The 18,910-nt window shown below is 56.9% G+C and overlaps 1 protein-coding gene across 17 annotated transcripts in view; it reads left to right on the top strand.

Annotated features, from left to right (window-relative positions):
- The window catches only part of SPEG (striated muscle enriched protein kinase), a 56,595-nt gene that overhangs the window by 24,269 nt on the left and 13,416 nt on the right, over nt 1-18,910 (top strand). For 9 of the 17 annotated variants that reach the window (XM_045481366.1, XM_045481360.1, XM_045481364.1 and 6 more), the window contains 19 exons: nt 2,096-2,271; nt 2,508-2,596; nt 3,492-3,667; nt 6,193-6,453; nt 7,481-7,639; nt 7,746-7,935; nt 8,039-8,262; nt 10,752-10,871; nt 11,092-11,196; nt 11,802-12,008; nt 12,411-12,534; nt 12,652-12,827; nt 15,178-15,290; nt 15,735-15,903; nt 16,154-16,250; nt 16,376-16,576; nt 17,888-17,945; nt 18,529-18,606; nt 18,714-18,892. In XM_045481366.1, coding sequence (XP_045337322.1) covers nt 2,096-2,271; nt 2,508-2,596; nt 3,492-3,667; nt 6,193-6,453; nt 7,481-7,639; nt 7,746-7,935; nt 8,039-8,262; nt 10,752-10,871; nt 11,092-11,196; nt 11,802-12,008; nt 12,411-12,534; nt 12,652-12,827; nt 15,178-15,290; nt 15,735-15,903; nt 16,154-16,250; nt 16,376-16,576; nt 17,888-17,945; nt 18,529-18,606; nt 18,714-18,892 — 2,902 coding nt within the window. Of the gene's footprint in view, nt 1-959; nt 1,175-1,252; nt 1,597-1,623; nt 1,703-2,095; nt 2,272-2,507; nt 2,597-3,491; nt 3,668-5,029; nt 5,859-6,192; nt 6,454-7,480; nt 7,640-7,745; nt 7,936-8,038; nt 8,263-10,751; nt 10,872-11,091; nt 11,197-11,801; nt 12,009-12,410; nt 12,535-12,651; nt 12,828-15,177; nt 15,291-15,734; nt 15,904-16,153; nt 16,251-16,375; nt 16,577-17,887; nt 17,946-18,528; nt 18,607-18,713; nt 18,893-18,910 lie in introns of those variants that run through there. The other 8 variants (XM_045481376.1, XM_045481378.1, XM_045481377.1 and 5 more) reach the window with 6 other exon arrangements.

Genomic DNA, 18,910 nt, shown 5'->3' on the forward strand with positions numbered 1-18,910 from the left:
CTAAATGCCATTCCGACTTGCCTCCCCACCCCCACCTCAAGACAGCCAACCTGAATGGTGGGCCCCCCTCCTCTGCCAGTCCCCTCCTCCTTCTTCACTGGCAGTGCTGGGAAACACAGGTCATGGCTTGGGAATGTGGCCCTGGGGTAGTGATAGGAGGAAGGAAAAGGACATGTGACTTCTCAACAGCTCCCCTGTTCTGCTGCTGATCTCCAAGCCCTTTCCCCAGTCCTGGTACAGAAGGATGCTAGTTGTGGGGCATTACAGGGGAAGCAGCCCCTGCCTCGTGACTGTTGGTCCTGGTAGAGCTGACAGGGTGAGGGACAGTTGCCAACAGGTACCCCTGATAGAGCCTGAAGGAGGAGGGGTGAGTGCAGGCCCGATGCCCCTGGGTGGTACAGGGCCCAACCTGCCATGGCAGTAGTGGGGAGGCAGAGGTGGTATTCTGGGCCCCCTCAGGTTGAGGAGGGTATTTCTGGGAAGAGGCTGAAGGTCCTGACAGTTCCCTGATTCTCAGCACCAGAAAAAACAGGGTATGGCCTGGCTCCAGGATTTGAAGCTTGTCAGCACATTCCCACGTGGGGAACAAGGGGCGTCATAGGGGCCATTTGCCATCGGCCCCTCATCTGGGGGGTATGTCAAAGTGAACGGGTCAGGGCAAGCATCTTAGGTGCTGCAGTGAAGATAGCACCCCCATCTTTCCCTGGGGACTGAGGCCCCTGCACTTTGAGTCAAGGTACCACCGAGGGGGCTTTGCTCTTGTCAGGGTCTAGAAACTGTAAAGGGAGAAAAGGCAGGTCCTGCTGCTTGGGAATGAGCAGGGTGGCTAAATCCAGCCTGGCTGCGCTCTGCCCCTCCCCTCTCCTCCCCCTCCACTCGAGGGCCCACACTGCTTGTGGTCTTAGCAGGCACCACCTTCCCAGCCAGCTGCCTGCCTGCCACCGAGCCTGTCCCTGCCCTGCCAGCCCCCACCTCCTCCTTCCCCTCCTCGGGCTCCTTCCCCTCCCCCAGGCCTTCGGGTGTAGAGCCTCCGAGTGAGTGGGGCTGGGCAGGCTGGGATCTTGCTCCCTGGGGAGCTGGGTGGGGTGGGCAGTGGGCAGGCAGCAGGAGGGCCTGGTGCCAGGGCAGAGCCTTCAGGACAGGCACAGCCTGGGGTCTGTGTGCAGAGTCTCGGGTGAGTTGGGGTGCGGCCCTGTGGGGGGGCTGGGCCACAGGGGCTTGGGGTGGGGGAACCAGGAGGAGGGGCCAGGGGGCTGTGGTGGATTCATGTCTGTATTTGGTAGTCGGATAGGAGCCAGCTCAGTGAGGCTGGGCCCCTGGCCAGTTGCAGGAGAGGGCGTCAGGGCCCTGGGGACACCCCTCCCCCAAGCAGACACTCGTGCCCCCCTCCTCTCCCCGTCTCAGCTGCCCTTCTCTGTGGATCACTCAAACTGCTTTTCCATCCCCTGAGAGTTTTGGGGTCCATGCTCTAGGGCTGGGGCCAACAGGTGCCCCTGGGGTATTTGGGGCAGGAAGCTGAGAAGAGAGAGGGGGAAGGGCAGGCTGGACAGTGCCACCTCATTGGCCCTGGCACTGTCCGGATGGGGCTTGTCTGAGGTGTGTGTTCCTCTGCACCAGGCCCAGCTCACCCAAGAAATGGGTCCCTGGCTGTACCACTCTGGGGACCATCTGCATTAAGAACCTGCAGTTCCATGCCAGGAATGTGGGTTCCCGGCTCCAGTGGAATTCTAAGCCTCCTTTCGGGCCCAGACGGCAGCCCCTCTGGTGCCTGAATGCCTTGTCCCAGGCTATTGCCTATGGTTCTCCCCCCCAGGAGGGTCAGCAGCGTCAGTGTTAGGAGAGTCTGTGGCAGAGCAGGATTCATAGGCTCAGGGACAGGAAACACCTGAGCAAGGTCATGCAGCAAGCAAGTAGGAACCCCATGAAGTGAAATCAGGGCAGGACTGGCCTATGTCCTGGGCTTTGCGGGACATTCCAGACCTTATCAGGCCCTTGATCTGGGGCTGATCTAGCCAGCTCTGTCATTCTCTCTGGCCCTTCTTCCCCCGCTGGTGTCTCTTTCTGTGCCACTGTCTCTCTTCTGTCTCTTTTCCAGGAGGGTCCACATCACCTTTCAGCAGCCCCATCACCTCTGATGAGGAATACCTGAGTCCCCCAGAGGAGTTTCCAGAGCCTGGGGAGACTTGGCCCGGAACCCCCACTATGAAGCTCAGTCCCAGCCAGAACCGCCGTTCCTCTGACACTGGCTCCAAGGCACCCCCCACTTTCAAGGTCAGACCGCTAAGGCCAGCCCCCGGGCAACCTCATTCCTTCATGTGTGCCTTTGTTCTTGGGGCCACACCAGGTTTTAGCAAGGCCTAGAGCTTGGCCCCATTAACCCTTCTTACCTGGAGCCAGCCTCTATCAGCCTAGTGTGGAAGAGGTTTCTGTCCCAGAATCCTCTGGCCCCCAGGCCACATCTGGGTCCTGAATGTCTCCCCTGACACTTTGGGGTCCCCCCCCTTCAGGTCTCACTTATGGACCAGTCAGTAAGAGAAGGCCAAGATGTCACCATGAGCATCCGTGTCCAGGGGGAGCCCAAGCCAGTGGTTTCCTGGTGAGTAGCAGCCACTGGCCACCACGGGCCAGCTTCCCCCATTCCAGCCTTGGCCCTAGGAGGCCTGGCTTTGGGTTGAGGGGAGTGGACCCTTTGTGGACTTCCCTGTGATCTGCCCAGGGGTCTATCCCGGGTCCAGTGGTGCCACTCCCTTAACACGCCTTTGTTCAGGCTCATTCAGGGCTTCTTCTGGGGTAGGGTTTGGGTAACAAAAGGTCTCCTGTCTGTCCAGTTGGGGATGAATGGGCAGGAGTCATCTCTTGAAGAAGGCTGCCCATGCCCACCCCCATCAGGTGACAGCGGGGTGATTTTCAAGGCCTGCTCTGCTCCCAGACCTGTGCTAGGCCTGGGCATAACAATTTGTATCTGAGCTGGCAGAGCCCAGGGTTAAATGTGGGCCTCAGCTGCACTGCTTCCTCCTGGGTGCGTAGAATTTTGATTACTCAGGTCGCTTAGGTTCTTATTATTTGGATTCTAGTTTTCATCTGTAATTGATTGTCTGGTCCCCTGTGATTTTTTAACATTGTAAGTTATTTCTTAGCCCTTTTGGGAAGTGAGAAAGCTATCCGTTGGTTATAAATAATAAAAAAAATAAGACACGAAGACATTTCAGAGCTACCAAGAACTGAAGAGTGTAGTTAGGTTCCAAGGAAGGTTAAGATTCAGGTGGGCAGAGGAGTTCTGGAAGTTCCTGGGGGTGGGGGAGGATCTCAGAGTCAGGGTGAAAACTTGGCCCTGTTAACCCAAGGGTGCTCATGGTCAGTGAGACAGATCTGACAAGTGGACCAAAGACGGGGTGGGGGGTGGAGGAGCCTGCTTGGCTCTGCAGCCCCACTTCCTGGTGCAGGCAAGTCAGGACCTGGGCCCCTAGACTGAGTTCCTGTCCTTCTGACAGGCTGAGAAACCGGCAGCCGGTGCGCCCAGACCAGCGGCGCTTCGCGGAGGAGGCAGAGGGCGGGCTGTGCCGGCTGCGGATCCTGGCGGCTGAGCGGGCCGACGCTGGCTTCTACACTTGCAAAGCGGTTAATGAGTATGGTGCCCGGCAGTGTGAGGCCCGCCTGGAGGTCAGAGGTGAGTGCCTCACGCTCTCCATAAAACCCACCCTGCCCGCCGGCCCTGGCCCCCCCCATCCCCAGCCTCTTCCCTGCTCAGATGCCAACTTTCACACAACCTCAGTTAGAGGACGCCAGAACAGAAAGGGCCTTATAAAATCCTGTAATTTGTTGCTTATATTGCAGTTGAGTAAACTAAGGCCCAGAGAGGGGAAGTGACTTGCTCAAGGCCACCTGGCAAGTTGTTCAGTGCTTAGTCTACTATGCAGTACTGCCTTCCCTATGCTTAATCACACCTGCTCCCTGATATTAGCCAGAGAGAGACCCTACTTCCTGCCACCAGCTGTCCTCTCCACACACTCTTCCAAGCTTTGGTCACCTTGCCCTTTCCAGGCCTCTCCCTCACAAACCCCCTCCCTGCCCTTTTGCCCTCCTACCCATCCTATTGCTGTGCAGAAGCTATTGTGGTTGGAGGTTGCAGTGGGGAGAGTCTGATAGCTGGACCCGTTCCGAGGGGCCCTTGGGGTGACTTGGGCTTGAAGCATTGCCAGGGACCCCAGGGCTGTGAGGGTGAGCAGGGCCATGGAATGTGGAGAGGCCTGGGCCCCCAGAGTTGGGGCATGAGGGCAGGGGGCCTTTCAGGCAATGGGGATAGCAGGCAGGCCTTAGCCAGGCTGCCCTTGGGGGGCTGGTGGTGTTCTTCCCGAGGGCTGGCCGTCAACCTTGCCTTCTACTCACCTTTCTCTGTGGGCAGCTCTTGACTGGGAACCCTTCCTTAGTTCTGCACTCAGCCATCATCCCTCCCTTCCTGGTAGAGGCGAGCTTCTGGATACCACCAGCCCCTGCTGGAGCTTAGACCCTAACAGTCACCGTCACCTTCGCGGGGCCCTTCCTATCTCAGTTACCTGCCCTATGCCTCTTGTTCTTGGAGCTGCCACTCCTTGGTCTCTGAATTCTTCAGCTCTCCCTGCTCCCATTCCCTGGCCAGTTCCTTCCCCTCCAGGGTCTGGCTCTGCCTTGCTTCTCTGTCTTAACCCATGTCTCAGTGCTTCTCTCTCTTTGGGATTCCTCCTGACATCCCCTGGGCTTTGGGTACCCCTGATGCCTTTTCCCTAGTTGCCCACAGCTTCTGCCCACCCAGGAACCCCAGAGACCTCTGCGGTCTCTGCCCGGCCTCTGGCTGGCTGCCAATCCCCCCATCCCAAGGCTGATCTTGGAGGGAACTGAAAGTGGCAGCGTGCCCTGGCAGTTTTAGAGGCAGGTCTCCACGTAGAGGGGCCCTAGCCAGGTCTGCGTGGTGTGCGTGCCTGTGCGTGCGTGCGTGTATGCGTGTGCTGCACTAACCTGCCGCTTGCTGACTGAGGTTTTTGTCTGTACACAGGCGAGTGAGCTCAGGGGGCCGACTGCGCTCCCCCCGCTACCCTCCGAGCCGCGCCCCTGTCTCAGGCACCTCTCGGACCTCGCTGTGTTTCACTGCCTCCTGCCCACAGACCCTGCCGGCCCGCCGGCCTGGACCCTGTCCCAGCTTCCCATTCCCTCCCCTCTCCACCTTATGCAGCATCCTGGGATAGCCCATGGGCCCCTAGGGACCCTTCTTCCCCAAGTGGACATATGGCTGGGCAGCCCCCACATGGACTGAGTGCCAGGAAGGGGCAGCCATGAGGGGTATCAAGACACCCCCCTCCCAACTTCTCCCTGCAGGGGAGCACCCAGCGAGCGCATGTGCTACCGCTGCTACAGGCCCTGTCTGTCTCTCCGTTTGTCTGTCTGTGTGTCTGTGACAGTCAGGGAAGGATGCCTCTGAGCTGGTGTGGGGTGAGGCAGAGCGGGACAGGCCAGGGCATAGCCTCTGCAGGATGGAGGGGCCTAGGAGGGCAGGAGGCTGTTGACAAGAGGCTCATGAAGTGGGGGGCAGTGCACTGACCATTCCAGAAGTGGGTTTCAAATGGCACAACACTTTCTATTTCACAAGAGACTAAAAGCCAGAGGCCTCAGGCCCTATGCTGATGAGGAGGCCTGACCAAGTCCTGCTCTGGGCAGGTTTAGGGCTCATTTGGGGCTCCCCTTTTCACTGTCAGGGCCTGGGATGCTCTGTCTGGAAATGAGGGTGTTAGCCAGGCTTGGCCAAAGAGTGAGGGCCTGCTGTAATGGGTGTGGAGGTATTTGGAAAAAGTTGTTTCTTAGCTCAAATAAAGTCCAGTTTGTACCCAGCTGGTGTGCTGTGTTTTTTTTTTTTTTTTCCGCCGCCGTCTCTGCCCCTACGTGGCCCTCTCAGTTTCCCTGCCCTTGATTCCTTCCCGCTTCCCCTGAGTCCACCTTCCCTGGCCCAGCTTGCCATCCTGAAGGCAGGCCCTGGAGTTCCTTGCTGTCCTGGCCGGGTGGGCGGGCTTTCCCTGTCTCCAAAGGAACAAAATGCATCTCTCTCTCTGTATCTGTCTGTCTCTTTGTGTGTGCGTGTGTGTGTGTGTGTGTGTGTGTGTGTGTCTCCCTCACCCCGTGTGTCTCTATTCCTCGCGTGCCCCCCTGTGGCCGCTTTCCCCCCAGCACATCCTGAAAGCCGGTCCTTGGCCGTGCTGGCCCCCCTGCAGGACGTGGACGTGGGGGCCGGGGAGATGGCGCTGTTTGAGTGCCTGGTGGCAGGTCCTGCTGACGTGGAGGTAGACTGGCTCTGCCGAGGCCGCCTGCTGCAGCCCGCACTGCTCAAATGTAAGATGCATTTCGATGGCCGGAAATGCAAGCTGCTGCTCACGTCTGTGCATGAGGACGACAGTGGTGTCTACACCTGCAAGCTCAGCACAGCCAAAGGTAACTGCCCGCTCAAACCCGAGGGCTGCCATGGGCACCCCAGAGCTGGGGGGAGGGGACCGGAAGTGTAGGAGCTGGGCGCAAAGTAAGATAATGCGGTACACTTGCCTCAACACGCGGAGTAGCGCCTGGCACAGAGGGCCTTCTGTGTCCATGTCAGCTGCCGTTCCCGTAGAGAACCAGTCTGCTGAGGTGTAGCAGAACCCACCCGGACTTGGGTTCCAATTCTGGCCCTGCCACGCACTGCCACGTGACTTCAGACAAGTTACTACATCTCTCTGAGCTTTAGACTATCTGTAAAACGAGATCACGAGACTCGCTATCTTGTAGGGGAATTGGTCAGATTAATGAGATAACATGTGTAAAGAACAAAGTACAGCACAAGGCTGGCAAAGGGTGGCACCTGATAAATGTCACCCATTATTATTATTAATGACATCTCTGACCTGGTCTCTGTCCTCACTGGAAGAGCAGAGATGACGCCTCACTAGCTTGTGGTAATGAGCCCCTCAGGTGACGCTGGAAGTCTTTGTAAAGCAGGAAAGGATCTGGTTGGCATAAGGGGCTGTTCTTTCCCCCAGAAGATTCCTTGTGGGCTAGCTTCACGGGGTCTGGGATGGGTGGGAGGAGTGGAGGCACAGCCCAGGCCCAGAGGACAGTTCCGAGGGGAGGTGAAAGGTGTGGGGGAGGGTCGGGGTTTGGCTTCCAGGCCCCTCTCCCGGAGCTGAGCGGAGCTTCGTCCTGAGTGGGCAGGGGCGGTGACGAGGGGCTCCTGCTGCTTCCCCAACCACCGTGGCAGCCTGCCGCCCTCCCTCGCCAACCTCCACCCTCCTGAGAAGGCCAGGTCTTTGGGTCTTGCCTACTACCTCATTCTGGCGTCTGGGGACCTTGCTGGGCTCTGCCCAGGCTCCAGCTCCTGGCCCAGCTCCCCTCTCCTGCCTGGCATATGAGGGCAGGACCTGCGGGTTGGGTTCCTGGGACTCCGTGGCCTTCCCTGCCCCAGTGCTGACCTCCCCCCTGCCACTAGATGAGCTGACCTGCAGCGCCCGGCTGACGGTGCGGCCCTCATTGGCGCCCCTGTTCACTCGGCTGCTGGAGGACGTGGAGGTGCTGGAGGGCCGGGCGGCCCGCTTCGACTGCAAGATCAGCGGCACTCCGCCCCCTGCCGTTACCTGGACTCATTTTGGTATGGCCCTCCACCCTGCAGATGTTGGGCACCTCCTGAGGGCCAGAGGGCCGGGTGGGGGGCCCCCACTGAGCCTGCTCTGCATGCCCGCCCCTCCCTCCCCCAGGCCACCAGGTGGAGGAGAGCGAGAACTTGCGGCTGCGGCAGGAAGGAGGTCTGCACTCTCTGCACATCGCTCATGTGGGCAGTGAGGACGAGGGGCTGTACGCAGTCAGCGCTACCAACGCCCACGGCCAGGCCCAGTGCTCGGCCCAGCTCTACGTGGAGGAGCCTCGGACGGCTGCCACCGGCCCCAGGTACCACGGCGCGCCCGGGGCTCCCAGGGCTGCCTCTGTGTGGCCTCGGCCCGTGGTGGGAGGGGCTGCTCTGGGCATCTGGGCAGCTCTGTTGTTCTTACAGCTCAAAGCTGGAGAAGATGCCCTCTATCCCCGAGGAGCCGGAGCAGGGCGAGCTGGAGCGGCTGTCTATGCCCGACTTCCTGCGGCCACTGCAGGACCTGGAGGTGGGACTGGCCAAGGAGGCCATGCTGGAGTGCCAGGTGACCGGCCTGCCCTACCCCACCATCAGCTGGTTCCACAATGGCCACCGCATCCAGAGCAGTGATGACCGGCGCATGACACAGTGTATGTGTCTAGGGAGGGACCCTGGGGAGTGTCCCCTCTGGCATTCTCTGCACACACAGTACCTTCACCTTCTCCCTGCCCTTGAGCCTTCCCTTTCTAGCCTGCCCAGGGATGGGGCGCTGCGGGGAGGGGAGTGCACAGGCGCTAGGAGGTCATGGCCTCCTTCCTTGAGTTGCACGGCGCCACCTGCTGGATCACCGCTCTGCGCCTGGGGTGGCCCCTTAACACTTGCTGGACAGGCCCTACAACTTGCTGCTGACCAGCTGCACGACTGTGGGCAAGGTTACGGAACCTCCCTGTGCCTCAGTTTCCTTATCTATAAAAGCTTGTTATGAGCTTTAAATAAGTTAATACATATAAAGCACTCAGAGTGGGGCCTGGTAAATAGCCAGTGGTCAGTAAATGTTAAAAATATTATTATTGCTGTTGTTTTTGTCGTTGCCATTATTATCCTTGTTCATAAAGCAGTGTTGCTCACACCTTCCTGGAGAAATTACAGTGAAAAGGCCAGTGTGGGCAGCGTCTGGCTCCGGAAGGATGCTTGGCCAGGGTTGTTAACAATACCAAATAAAGAAAAGGAGCCAGGGGAGAAATACAGAGGAACGTATCTGGGACCGTGTCCTTTCCGCCTCAGATATTTCTCTCGGCGGTATCTCATTTCCATCCTGGAAGGGATCTGAGTCTCATGGGAAAAGATTTATCTAACCCCATCGGACAGCCCATGCTGCGACCGTGATGGGTGCCTCTTACCGCTGCGACATGACAGAACTTATCTTTCTTGAGCACTTTGTGAGTGCCAGGCCCTGAGTGCTGAAGGCCTGACATCATCAAGGGCCTATAAGGCAGGTACTATTATCCTGGTTTGCAGGCAGGGAAACTGAGGCTTACAGAAAGACAGGGACTTGCCCAAAGGCAGAAAAACACCATCTGACCCTGGCACCCACCTCCTAACCAGGATGCCCCCTGTCACCTGTGCCCCACTCCCCTACCCCACTGTCCAGTGCCACCACTGTGGCTGTGACCCTTCTCCTCACAGCCCCCTCCTCGGGCTGTCTGTTCAGCCCACAGGCTTCCTGTCTCTCATTCTGCTTGAGGCCCCCGGTGGGTGTCTCTTGGGATCTGAGCTGGCATCTCAGCCTCTGTCTGTATCTGGGGTCAGCGGCAGCCCTTGGTCTCTCTTCCTTTATAAATAGTGTCAGCAGAGATAAATGAATGGGTGAGTGTTTCACGTGGCGATAACCACTAAGAGAGGGGAGGGGTGTTTGGGGATGGCCTTGACGTGAAGGAGGACAGTGCAGGCCTCTTCCCCTTCACACCCCCGCCTGAGATGGCCTCCTTATCATCATTCAGGGATCGCAGTGTAGAAAAGGAGGATCAGAATCAGAGGGAAGCAACTTCAAGCCCTGGTTCCATCATTCATTAGCTGGGTCACCTTGGACAAGTCCATTAATGTCTCTGATCTCATTGGTAAAATGAGGATCATCTCGCAGGGTTGTTGAAAGGATTATGGAAAAAAGTACATGTCAAGTAGCTGGCATAGACTGGGCACAGAACAGACAACTCTTATTATAATTTATAATCTAACATCTTTGGCACTTACTGTGTGTAAGGCGTCGGGTACTGGGCCTGACAGGACAAGTTAGCCCTGTCTTTAAGGAGCCACGACACATGTAAGTAAAGAGGAAGAACTACCCACAGCAGTGCGGGCCTGGTGCCGGGCACCCCAGGGAGGGAGTCAGGGGTGGGGGTACAGAGAAGGCTTCCCAGGCTGGCATTCACTTGATCTGTGTCTTGAAGGAGAAGGCCTTAAGTAAGGGAAGAGTATTCCAGAAGGGAGGAATTTCGTGAGCAAAAACCTGGAGATGGAACTCCTGGGGCTTGTTCAGGGACCTGATGGCTTGTCAGGGTTGGAGGAAGAGAGGGAGACATGGCCGGGTGGGTGTTTGGGCTGAGGGCTTTGGATGCTAGTAGGTACGTCGAGTGCGGTAGGTGCCGTCAAGGTTTCCAGGTAGGGCGGTAGCATGCAATGCCATTGGCAGAGCGTGGACTGTGCCAGTGGAGGGCTTTTTTGGGTGCCGTGCTGCAGACGGGACCAGCAGTGGCCATGCGGGATGAAGAGGGGACTGAGGGAGGGGCCTTAGGAATGAAACCTGTCAGCACTTTGATGCCCAGGTGTGACCGCCAGAGGTGCAGAAATGAAGGGTAGTTAGCGGGGTAGGAACTCACAGAGGGTGAATCAGTGTGGGAGAAAGATGAGAAGTCACTGGAGGGACAGCCAAGAGGGGCTAGGGCTGCAGGTGTAGGCTTGGCAGCCTGGACATCGGGTTTGCTGCAGGGTGGACGTGCTTCTTGCTGTCTGCCCCCCTCTTGCCCCCTCGCTGCTCCCTCAGCGGGTGAGGGTAAAGGGCCAGGCCTGTGGTGGCATGGGTCCAGCCCTCCAAACCTCCTCATTCATGCTTGGTGTCATTGTCTCCCTGCCCACCCCCCAGACAGGGATGTCCACCGCTTGGTGTTCCCTGCTGTGGGACCTCAACATGCCGGCGTCTACAAGAGTGTCATCGCCAACAAGCTGGGCAAAGCTGCGTGCTATGCCCACCTCTATGTCACAGGTAAGGCAGGCACTTTCTCGGTCCAGCTGGCTTCTGCCTACACAGAAGCCTAGGTGAGGGAGGGGCCTCCCTTCCCCTTATACCCTGTGGAGCCACTTGGCCTGGCCCTTGGCCCTGTGGCTGTGCCTCTGGTCTCCATCCCACTGTCCTGAGGCTTGGTGATCCTGCGGAGCCATTGGGCCCTAAAAGACCCAGCAGACCTCTGACCTCTGGCTTTCAGATGTGGTTCCAGGCCCCCCAGATGGCGCCCCGCAGGTGGTGACTGTGACTGGGAAGATGATCACGCTCACATGGAACCCCCCCAGGAGTCTGGACATGGCTATTGGTGGGTCAGGCTGCACAGGGCTGTGGGGTGGGGATGGAATGTGGGCAGGGACACCCAGGCAGGGGCACCCAGGGAGCCAGGATGGGGAGGCAGGACCCAGAGAGGTGTACCAGTGGAGGGTAGGACAGAGCAGGGAACTCGGAACATGGCCAGGAGCTGCTATGCCTGTCTCCTCTCCAAGGTGGATAAAGCCTTGGGTCCGCATCAGGGGAGGCCACAAAGGGGCCTCCACGTTCCCTTTCTCAGAGGGACTGGGTGTTTGGGTCATGATCCTGGGAATACCCTCCCCTTCCCTGTGCATATGACTTCTCCCTGCTCTGTACCTCAGTTTCTCCATCTCAGGTTGTAGCAAGAAATTGGGATATGAGTTAAACTCCCTCCATGCCTACAACTGGACCCCATGCCTGGCACCTGGTTGGCCCTGAGCATGGCTGGCTAGGTTGGAAAGAGCAGATGGGAGGTAGGCAGAAGCAACAGGAGAAACTGAGGCAGGTCCTTAGAGCAGACTAATGATGAGTTTCTGGGTCCTGAGCCAGCTGAATCGGGGGGGGGGGGACAGGGGGTGTCCCAGCAATGCCCACCTCTAGCAGCTGCTTCCCCACTAGACCCAGATGCCCTGACCTACACCGTGCAGCACCAGGTTCTGGGCTCAGACCAGTGGACAGTGCTGGCCACGGGCCTGCGGGAGCCCGGGTGGGCAGCCATGGGGCTGCGTAAGGGGGTCCAGCACATCTTCCGGGTCCTCAGCACCACCATCAAGAGCAGCAGCAAGCCCTCACCCCCCTCTGAGCCTGTGCAGCTGCTGGAGCACGGTGAGCCTGGGTACTTCTGTGGGGGTGGGGGTGGTTGGGGCTGCTGGGCCAGGGAACTGGGTCTTCATGGTGGAGGCTCAAGGGCTGATCTAGACATTCTAGCTGTGGTGGGAATAGCACGGCTGGGGGCAACCTTGACCAGTCCGAGCACGTTTTCCTCCTGAAAGCTGCATGCACAGTGGGCAAGGCTGAGGCTCTGGAGTCAGACAAGCTCGGGGCAAAGTCCCCGCTCTGCTACTTCCTGGCTATGCGCCCTAGACAGATAGCTGAACCTCTCTGAACCTCAGCGTCCTCATCTGTAAACACGGAGCTCCCATGGTGGTTGGCGGGTGTTTAAGAGCATACAGGACACTAAGGACCTGGTATTAAGCCCAGCACCAGCTCGTGCTCTTCTCCGTCCAGGCCCACCACTCGAGGAGGCGCCCGCGGTGTTGGACAAGCCGGACATCGTGTATGTGGTGGAGGGACAACCCACCAGTGTCACGGTCACCTTCAACCATGTGGAGGCCCAGGTCGTCTGGAGAAGGTGGGGCCCTGCCTTGCATGCCTCATTCCCCACATGTGGCTGTCCAGCTCTGGCCGTCCTGGCCTGACCCCTACCCTGTGCCTGGATGCTGGGTGACCTCCCTGTCGTGTCTCTTAGCTGCCGAGGGGCTCTCCTAGAGGCACGGGCAGGTGTGTACGAGCTGAGCCAGCCGGATGATGACCAGTACTGTCTTCGCATCTGCCGGGTGAGCCGCCGAGACGTGGGGCCCCTCACCTGCACTGCCCGCAACCGCCACGGCACACAGGCCTGCTCAGTCACCCTGGAGCTGGCAGGTTGGTGACAGGACACTTCCTTCCCTCTCCTCCCTGTCAGGCCCACGGTCCTTGCCTTATGCCCGCGGGTGCATACACCCTCCTGTCAGGCCTGGCCATCTAATGGCTGTAATAATGCCAATGCTAGCAGAAATAACAGTGATAGTACGAATAAGATATTTATTGAGCACCTAGTATGTGCCAGGCTCAGTGCCAAATACCTTCCGTGTATCACCTCATGGAATATTTACATTAGCCCTGCGATATGGGACTGGTTATTATCCTCATTTGACAGATGGGAAAACTGAGGCTTGGAGAGTATGCTAAGTAACAGGCCTAAGGTCACACAACTTGATAAGGACAGGAGCTGGGATTCAAGCCTGGATCCCCAACGCCAGGGCCAACTTCTGGCTCCTGTGTTAAACACAACAGGAAATAGCACCTCAAATGTAACAAGTGTAAGGGGACCAAGTTTAATTTCAAAAAGAAAAAAGCCCAAGCGAGCACATTTGCTTAGCAGACTCTCAGCTCTGGGGACCCTGGCTGCCCTTTTGCACTGGTCTATTTGACAGACCCTGCCAGCCTTTGCAGTGAGGACCCTTTTTATAATTTCTCCTTTAAAGATGTAGGCTCTCAACCGGTGGCATGTGTTAAGTAGTAATTGTCTTGTTTTCCGGTTTGTTAATTAACTCTAGGCATATGTACCCGCCACTCAGAACTTCAGATCAGCATGAGCTAAACAGTGTTACCTGCTGAGTAGATACAATTCCAACCAAAGGCAAAGAAAGTGACATTTTAGTTAGCACAGGCAATCATATCTGGATAAATGTACATTTGCTGGTGCTTTTAAAAAATTGTTCAAGTTCACTTGAAACCTTCCAGTCCTTTGACCTTCACGGAGTAACCCCCCACCACCTCTGGACGAGAAACCAGATTCCCCGAGGGGTGGGAAGGAATCTTTAGCATGGAAGAGAAGTGGCTGTAGGGTGTGTGAGGAAGAGGTGAGGGAGCCCTGCTGGCCCTGATATGGATGGGGGGTGGGCACCGTGATCGGTGGCTGGGTCCCTGTCTCCCTTTTGTGTGTTTCCTCCCTTGCCCAGCTTCTCCACTCGCACCCCCCCCACACACACACTTCCTACTCAGCTACCACTTTGGTCCTTGAGCGTACCATCTATAGGACTCATTTTTCTTCCCAGATAGAGGAAGAGCCTTAGGGTTTGGGAAGCCCTGGCCACTGAGAGCCCTGCAGCCCAGCCAGGCTGGGACAGTGACAGAGAGAGAGAGACACTGTGTTCCAGTTAGCCGGGACTAGAACAGGCCTGGGGCTTGGATCTTCATGCCCCTCCCACTGTGCCCACCACCCGCCAGCCCCCAGGCAGGGCAAGTAGAATTGCCTCCTTCCTCCATATCTGCCCCACGGTAGGGTCTTCTTCACTCCCAGGGTGCCCCCCTTTTATCTCTACAAAGTCAGACTGGGTGCCTGTGATGGGTGGTGGTCCCTGCCCTGTGCCCCTGTTCTTCCCTCAGGGCCTGCTCACTCCCACTCCTCTTAAAGCTGAGACCCTCAAACATGCTCAGGAGGTGGGGCACTGGGAAGTCACAGGTTCCTCTGTGAAGCACGCTACAATAGGTATTTAATTCCATTCCGAGAATTAGAAGCCACTCTGCCAGGAAATAACATGACCGCATGATATGCGTAGAGAATGAAATCACTGTCACATGTGGGAGAGCAAAGCTGAGGATTGGTATCTGTTTGTTCATCTTGTCATCTCCCAGATGGCAAAAGGCCCCTTTAAGCATTTAAACAAGATTCAGAGAGAAAACGTCAAGATATGGGCAATGCCATCCACGAATTTAATTCAGGGTCACAGCCTGAGCTGCCTTCTGGGGCCCAGGACAGTAAAGCCCGAGGTAGGGCTGTGCAGAAGGGCGGTCACCCACAGGGGGCAGCATCGAGCCACTCTGCGCCAGCCCATTAATGCAGTGAGGGAAGAGGCTCACTCAGCATGGCCAATCCTGATTTTTTCAAGAGAGGCAGGAAATCCAGATTTCTTTTGTGTGTGAAAATCTCCTAGTTTCAGAGCTGGCAAATGAACACCGAGGGTCCAGCAAAGCAAGGCTGCACCCTCTGGCTTAGGTTTTCTGGGATTTGGAGAACATCACATATGGATTTACAGGCAAGGAACTCTGGTGTTCCCAGGGGCCGAGTTTGAGACCCCGGTGGGTGGGGTGCTGGGGTGTAGGGGCTTCTGGTGTTCTGCCTGAGCCTGTCGCTGAGGGAGGGAGGGCTTGGAGAGGGACTGAAAAGGCACGCCCTCGTGACCTCAGTGTTGTCACCTTCCCTTCCTCACCCCACCCCTGTGTATTTCAGAGGCCCCTCGATTTGAGTCCATCATGGAGGACGTGGAGGTCGGGGCTGGGGAAACCGCACGCTTTGCTGTAGTGGTTGAGGGGAAACCACTGCCAGACATCATGTGGTACAAGGTCAGAGGGTGACAAAGGCCTCAGGGAGTCCTAGCATGGGGCTGGCCGGGAGCCTGAGGGTAAGGGAGAAGGGATTTCTGGACAGGAGGGGTCTTGGCAACCTTAGGAGGAGGGGAGCCTGGACAGAGAAGAACAAAGGTGCTGCCAGAGGTGTGGCTAGGAGAAGAAAATGGGACCCAGGGTGCCGTGTGACAATCGTGGGTGTTTCAGGAACCAGGGGACTAAGTGGGTGGTTCAGGGCTATTACTGGGAAATAAAGTGGAGCCAGTTTTGGGTGCTGAAGGGAGCAAGGCCCCTGGGGCAGCGATAATATCGAGCCGTGGGGTAGGAGTGTTCCTGGCCCTTGAGGTAGGGCTAAGACTGGGTCTCAGTCATGGAGATAAAGGTGGGTCCCAGGTAGAGGTAAAGCCAGGCCTGGGCTGGAGGTGACGGCCAACTCTGCAGGACGAGGTGCTGCTGACCGAGAGTAGCCATGTGAGCTTCGTGTATGAAGAGAGCGAGTGCTCCCTGGTGGTGCTCAGCACAGGGACCCAGGATGGAGGCGTCTATACCTGCACTGCCCGGAACCTGGCTGGCGAAGTCTCCTGCAAAGCAGAGTTGGCTGTGCGTTCAGGTGGGCTGGAGTGCGAAGGGAGAAAGGCAGAATGCTTGTTCTCGGGAATGCCATGTGAGCCCCCAGCCAGGAACCACTCACCAGGCCCTTCCCTCTTAAACCACCACTATCTTCCAGCGCCGGCACCCCACGTCGGGCCCCCAACATTGCTGGTCCTCTTTTGTCTCCTTCATCTGCCTTGCCTGTCCCGGTCTCTGCCCTCGTTACTCTCTTGCCTTCCCCCACCTAACACCAGGCATCTCTTCCCCAGCCCAGACAGCCATGGAAGTAGAGGGGGCCGGGGAGGCCGAGGAACAGCGAGGAAGGAGACTCAGCGACTTCTATGACATCCATCAAGAGATCGGCAGGTGTGGGGCCGGGAGAGAGTGCCGAGCCTGGGAGCCAAGGGCGCCTGGGTCTGAGGCTAGGAGGCCTTGGAGAGCCAGGGCTACCTCGATGACGGAGCCCCTCACCTCCCTGTGTCGTCACCCAGGGGTGCCTTCTCCTACCTGCGGCGCGTGGTGGAGCGAAGCTCCGGCCTGGAGTTTGCAGCCAAGTTCATCCCCAGCCAGGCCAAGCCAAAGGCATCAGCATGGCGGGAAGCCCGGCTGCTGGCCCGGCTCCAGCACGACTGCGTCCTCTACTTCCATGAGGCCTTTGAGAGGCGTCGGGGACTGGTCATTGTCACCGAGCTGTATCCTGGGATAGGCTGGGCGGGTAGGGGACACGTGGCCAATTAGCAACATGTTTTATACTTTACAAAGTGGTCCCATTGACCTTTAGGAGGTGCTGACCACCTATTAGGAAATGTTCCCATCAATGATTGGGAGTTCTGAAGACATCTTGTCAGAACTTTACAGAGTAGAGTCTGGAGACTTCTGCAAAAAACAACACTTTTTAGCTCCCCCCACTCCTGTCTTTTTAAATTTTTTTTTTTTTAATGTTTATTCTTGAGAGAGAGAGAGAGAGACAGAGACAGAGGATGAGCGGGGGAGGGGCAGAGAGAGAGAGGGGCACAGAATCTGAAGCAGGCTCCAGGCTCTGAGCTGTCAGCACACAGCCTGATGCGGGGCTTGAACTCTTGAACTGAGAGATCATGACCTGTGCCGAAGTCAGACTCTCAACCATCCGAGCCACCCAGGCACCCCTTTTAGCTTAAACTTACATAGCATTTAGTGGGTGCCTGGCAGTGCTCCTAAGTTTTGCCAATATTAACCTATTTAATCCTCGTGTATACCTATGTCATGGAATTTTTTTATCCCCATTTTACAGATGATAAAACTGAAGTATAGAGAGATTAAGTAACTCATCCAAGGTCACATGGCTAACAAAAGGCGTGTACACGAAATACAGTACAATATATCCAAGTGGATCCAATATATCCACTTTCGAAGTGACCCCATTTCAGATGAGCATCAGGACTGGTTTTATTTGAAAGGTTGTTTTCATGAAGAATAGATTTTGCCCTTCCATGAGAGCTCTGTTTAAACAGAGGCGCACGGTGATAAGGTGGTCAGCTTGTCTCTCCCATTAGCAGGGTGACCATATCCTTCACACCAGCCTTCCAGTCTGCACTATAAGAGCCCAAACCTCAGAAAAATGACCATGTGTTAAATGTCACGGGTCATTCTCAAAAAGAGGCAAGAAGTTCCATCCATGGTCCACAAAATTCTGCTCTAACTTGGCCTTTTTAAATAGCTAACGGAGGGGTATGAGTGAAGATGTCATCCCCGTTCTCCACCCGAGGGAACCTAGGCTCAGAGAGGTTGGGTGACTTGCCTGAGACCCCACAGCAAATGAGAGTTCAAGCAGGGTGGTCCCATCTATGCACCCAGATGATAGGGAAAGGGTGGAAACACAGAACTGGTATTACATATGTTTTAAGGGGAAGGAGAACTCTGTGCAGAGCCGGGATCTGACTTGAGCTCTAGGGGTAGAGGGCACTGCCCGGGGAGGGCCCAGGAATTGGCCCTGCTGTCACTGTTCTCCTTGATCTGGGACATAGATGCACAGAGGAGCTGCTGGAGCGAATGGCCAGGAAACCCACCGTGTGTGAGTCTGAGGTGAGGGCAGTGGGTGGTAGGGGTCAGGTTGGGCACCCGTGGTTACCCACCTGAGCTCTGAGAATTGAGGGGTGGGTCCTGGGCATGCCATCCATGCCCATGAATAGGCCAGGGGTGGTGGTGGAGAGGACTGTTAGGCAGGCAGGACCAGACTTCCCACGCTGGGACTTGCACAGTCCTCTGTAAATCTCAGTAGGCCCACTGGCCCCTACCTGTGTTGTTTCCCAGTCTTCCCCCCATAAACATTCCTCAGATATTTCTCTCGGGAGGCACCCCACCTCGACTCTATTTAGTCTCACTGCTGTCCTGCCATGGAGGGCTGTACAAATTGTACACTGCACAGTTCTACTTATTATAATGTAAATGGCTCCCTCCTATATTTGTGCTGTGCCCAACCTATACAGTTGTACTTGGAGGCCCCAGATCTCAGAAACCCCAAACCTATGTTTCAGCTACCTCCACCAGCCGGCCATCTGAAGGCCACTTCTCAGGCATGGCCTGATCTCTTGCCACAGCTCTGATGGTGAGCAAACCTAATACCCCACCCTTGCCCCCGCGGACTTTGGGCCTCCTGTTTCCACAGATCCGGGCCTACATGCAACAAGTGATCGAGGGAATATGCTACCTGCACCAGAACCATGTGCTGCACTTGGATGTCAAGGTGAGGTGCAGGCGGGGGTGGGGAGCAGGCAGCCCCCGTGGGAGGCAGGCAGTGGGGCATCCCCCCCCTCTTCACTCAGCTCCCATGCCTTCCCTTGTGTTCTGCAGCCTGAGAATCTGATGGTGTGGGATGGCGCAGAGGGTGAGGAGCAGGTGAGGATCTGTGACTTTGGGAATGCCCAGGAGCTGACTCCGGGAGAGCCCCAGTACTGCCAATACGGCACACCTGAGTTCGTGGCACCTGAGATTGTCAATCAGACCCCCGTGTCTGGAGTCACTGACATCTGGTAATGCTGGCATACTGG

The sequence above is a fragment of the Leopardus geoffroyi genome, chromosome C1 (assembly GCF_018350155.1).
Source record: "Leopardus geoffroyi isolate Oge1 chromosome C1, O.geoffroyi_Oge1_pat1.0, whole genome shotgun sequence".
NCBI lineage: Eukaryota > Metazoa > Chordata > Mammalia > Carnivora > Felidae > Leopardus > Leopardus geoffroyi.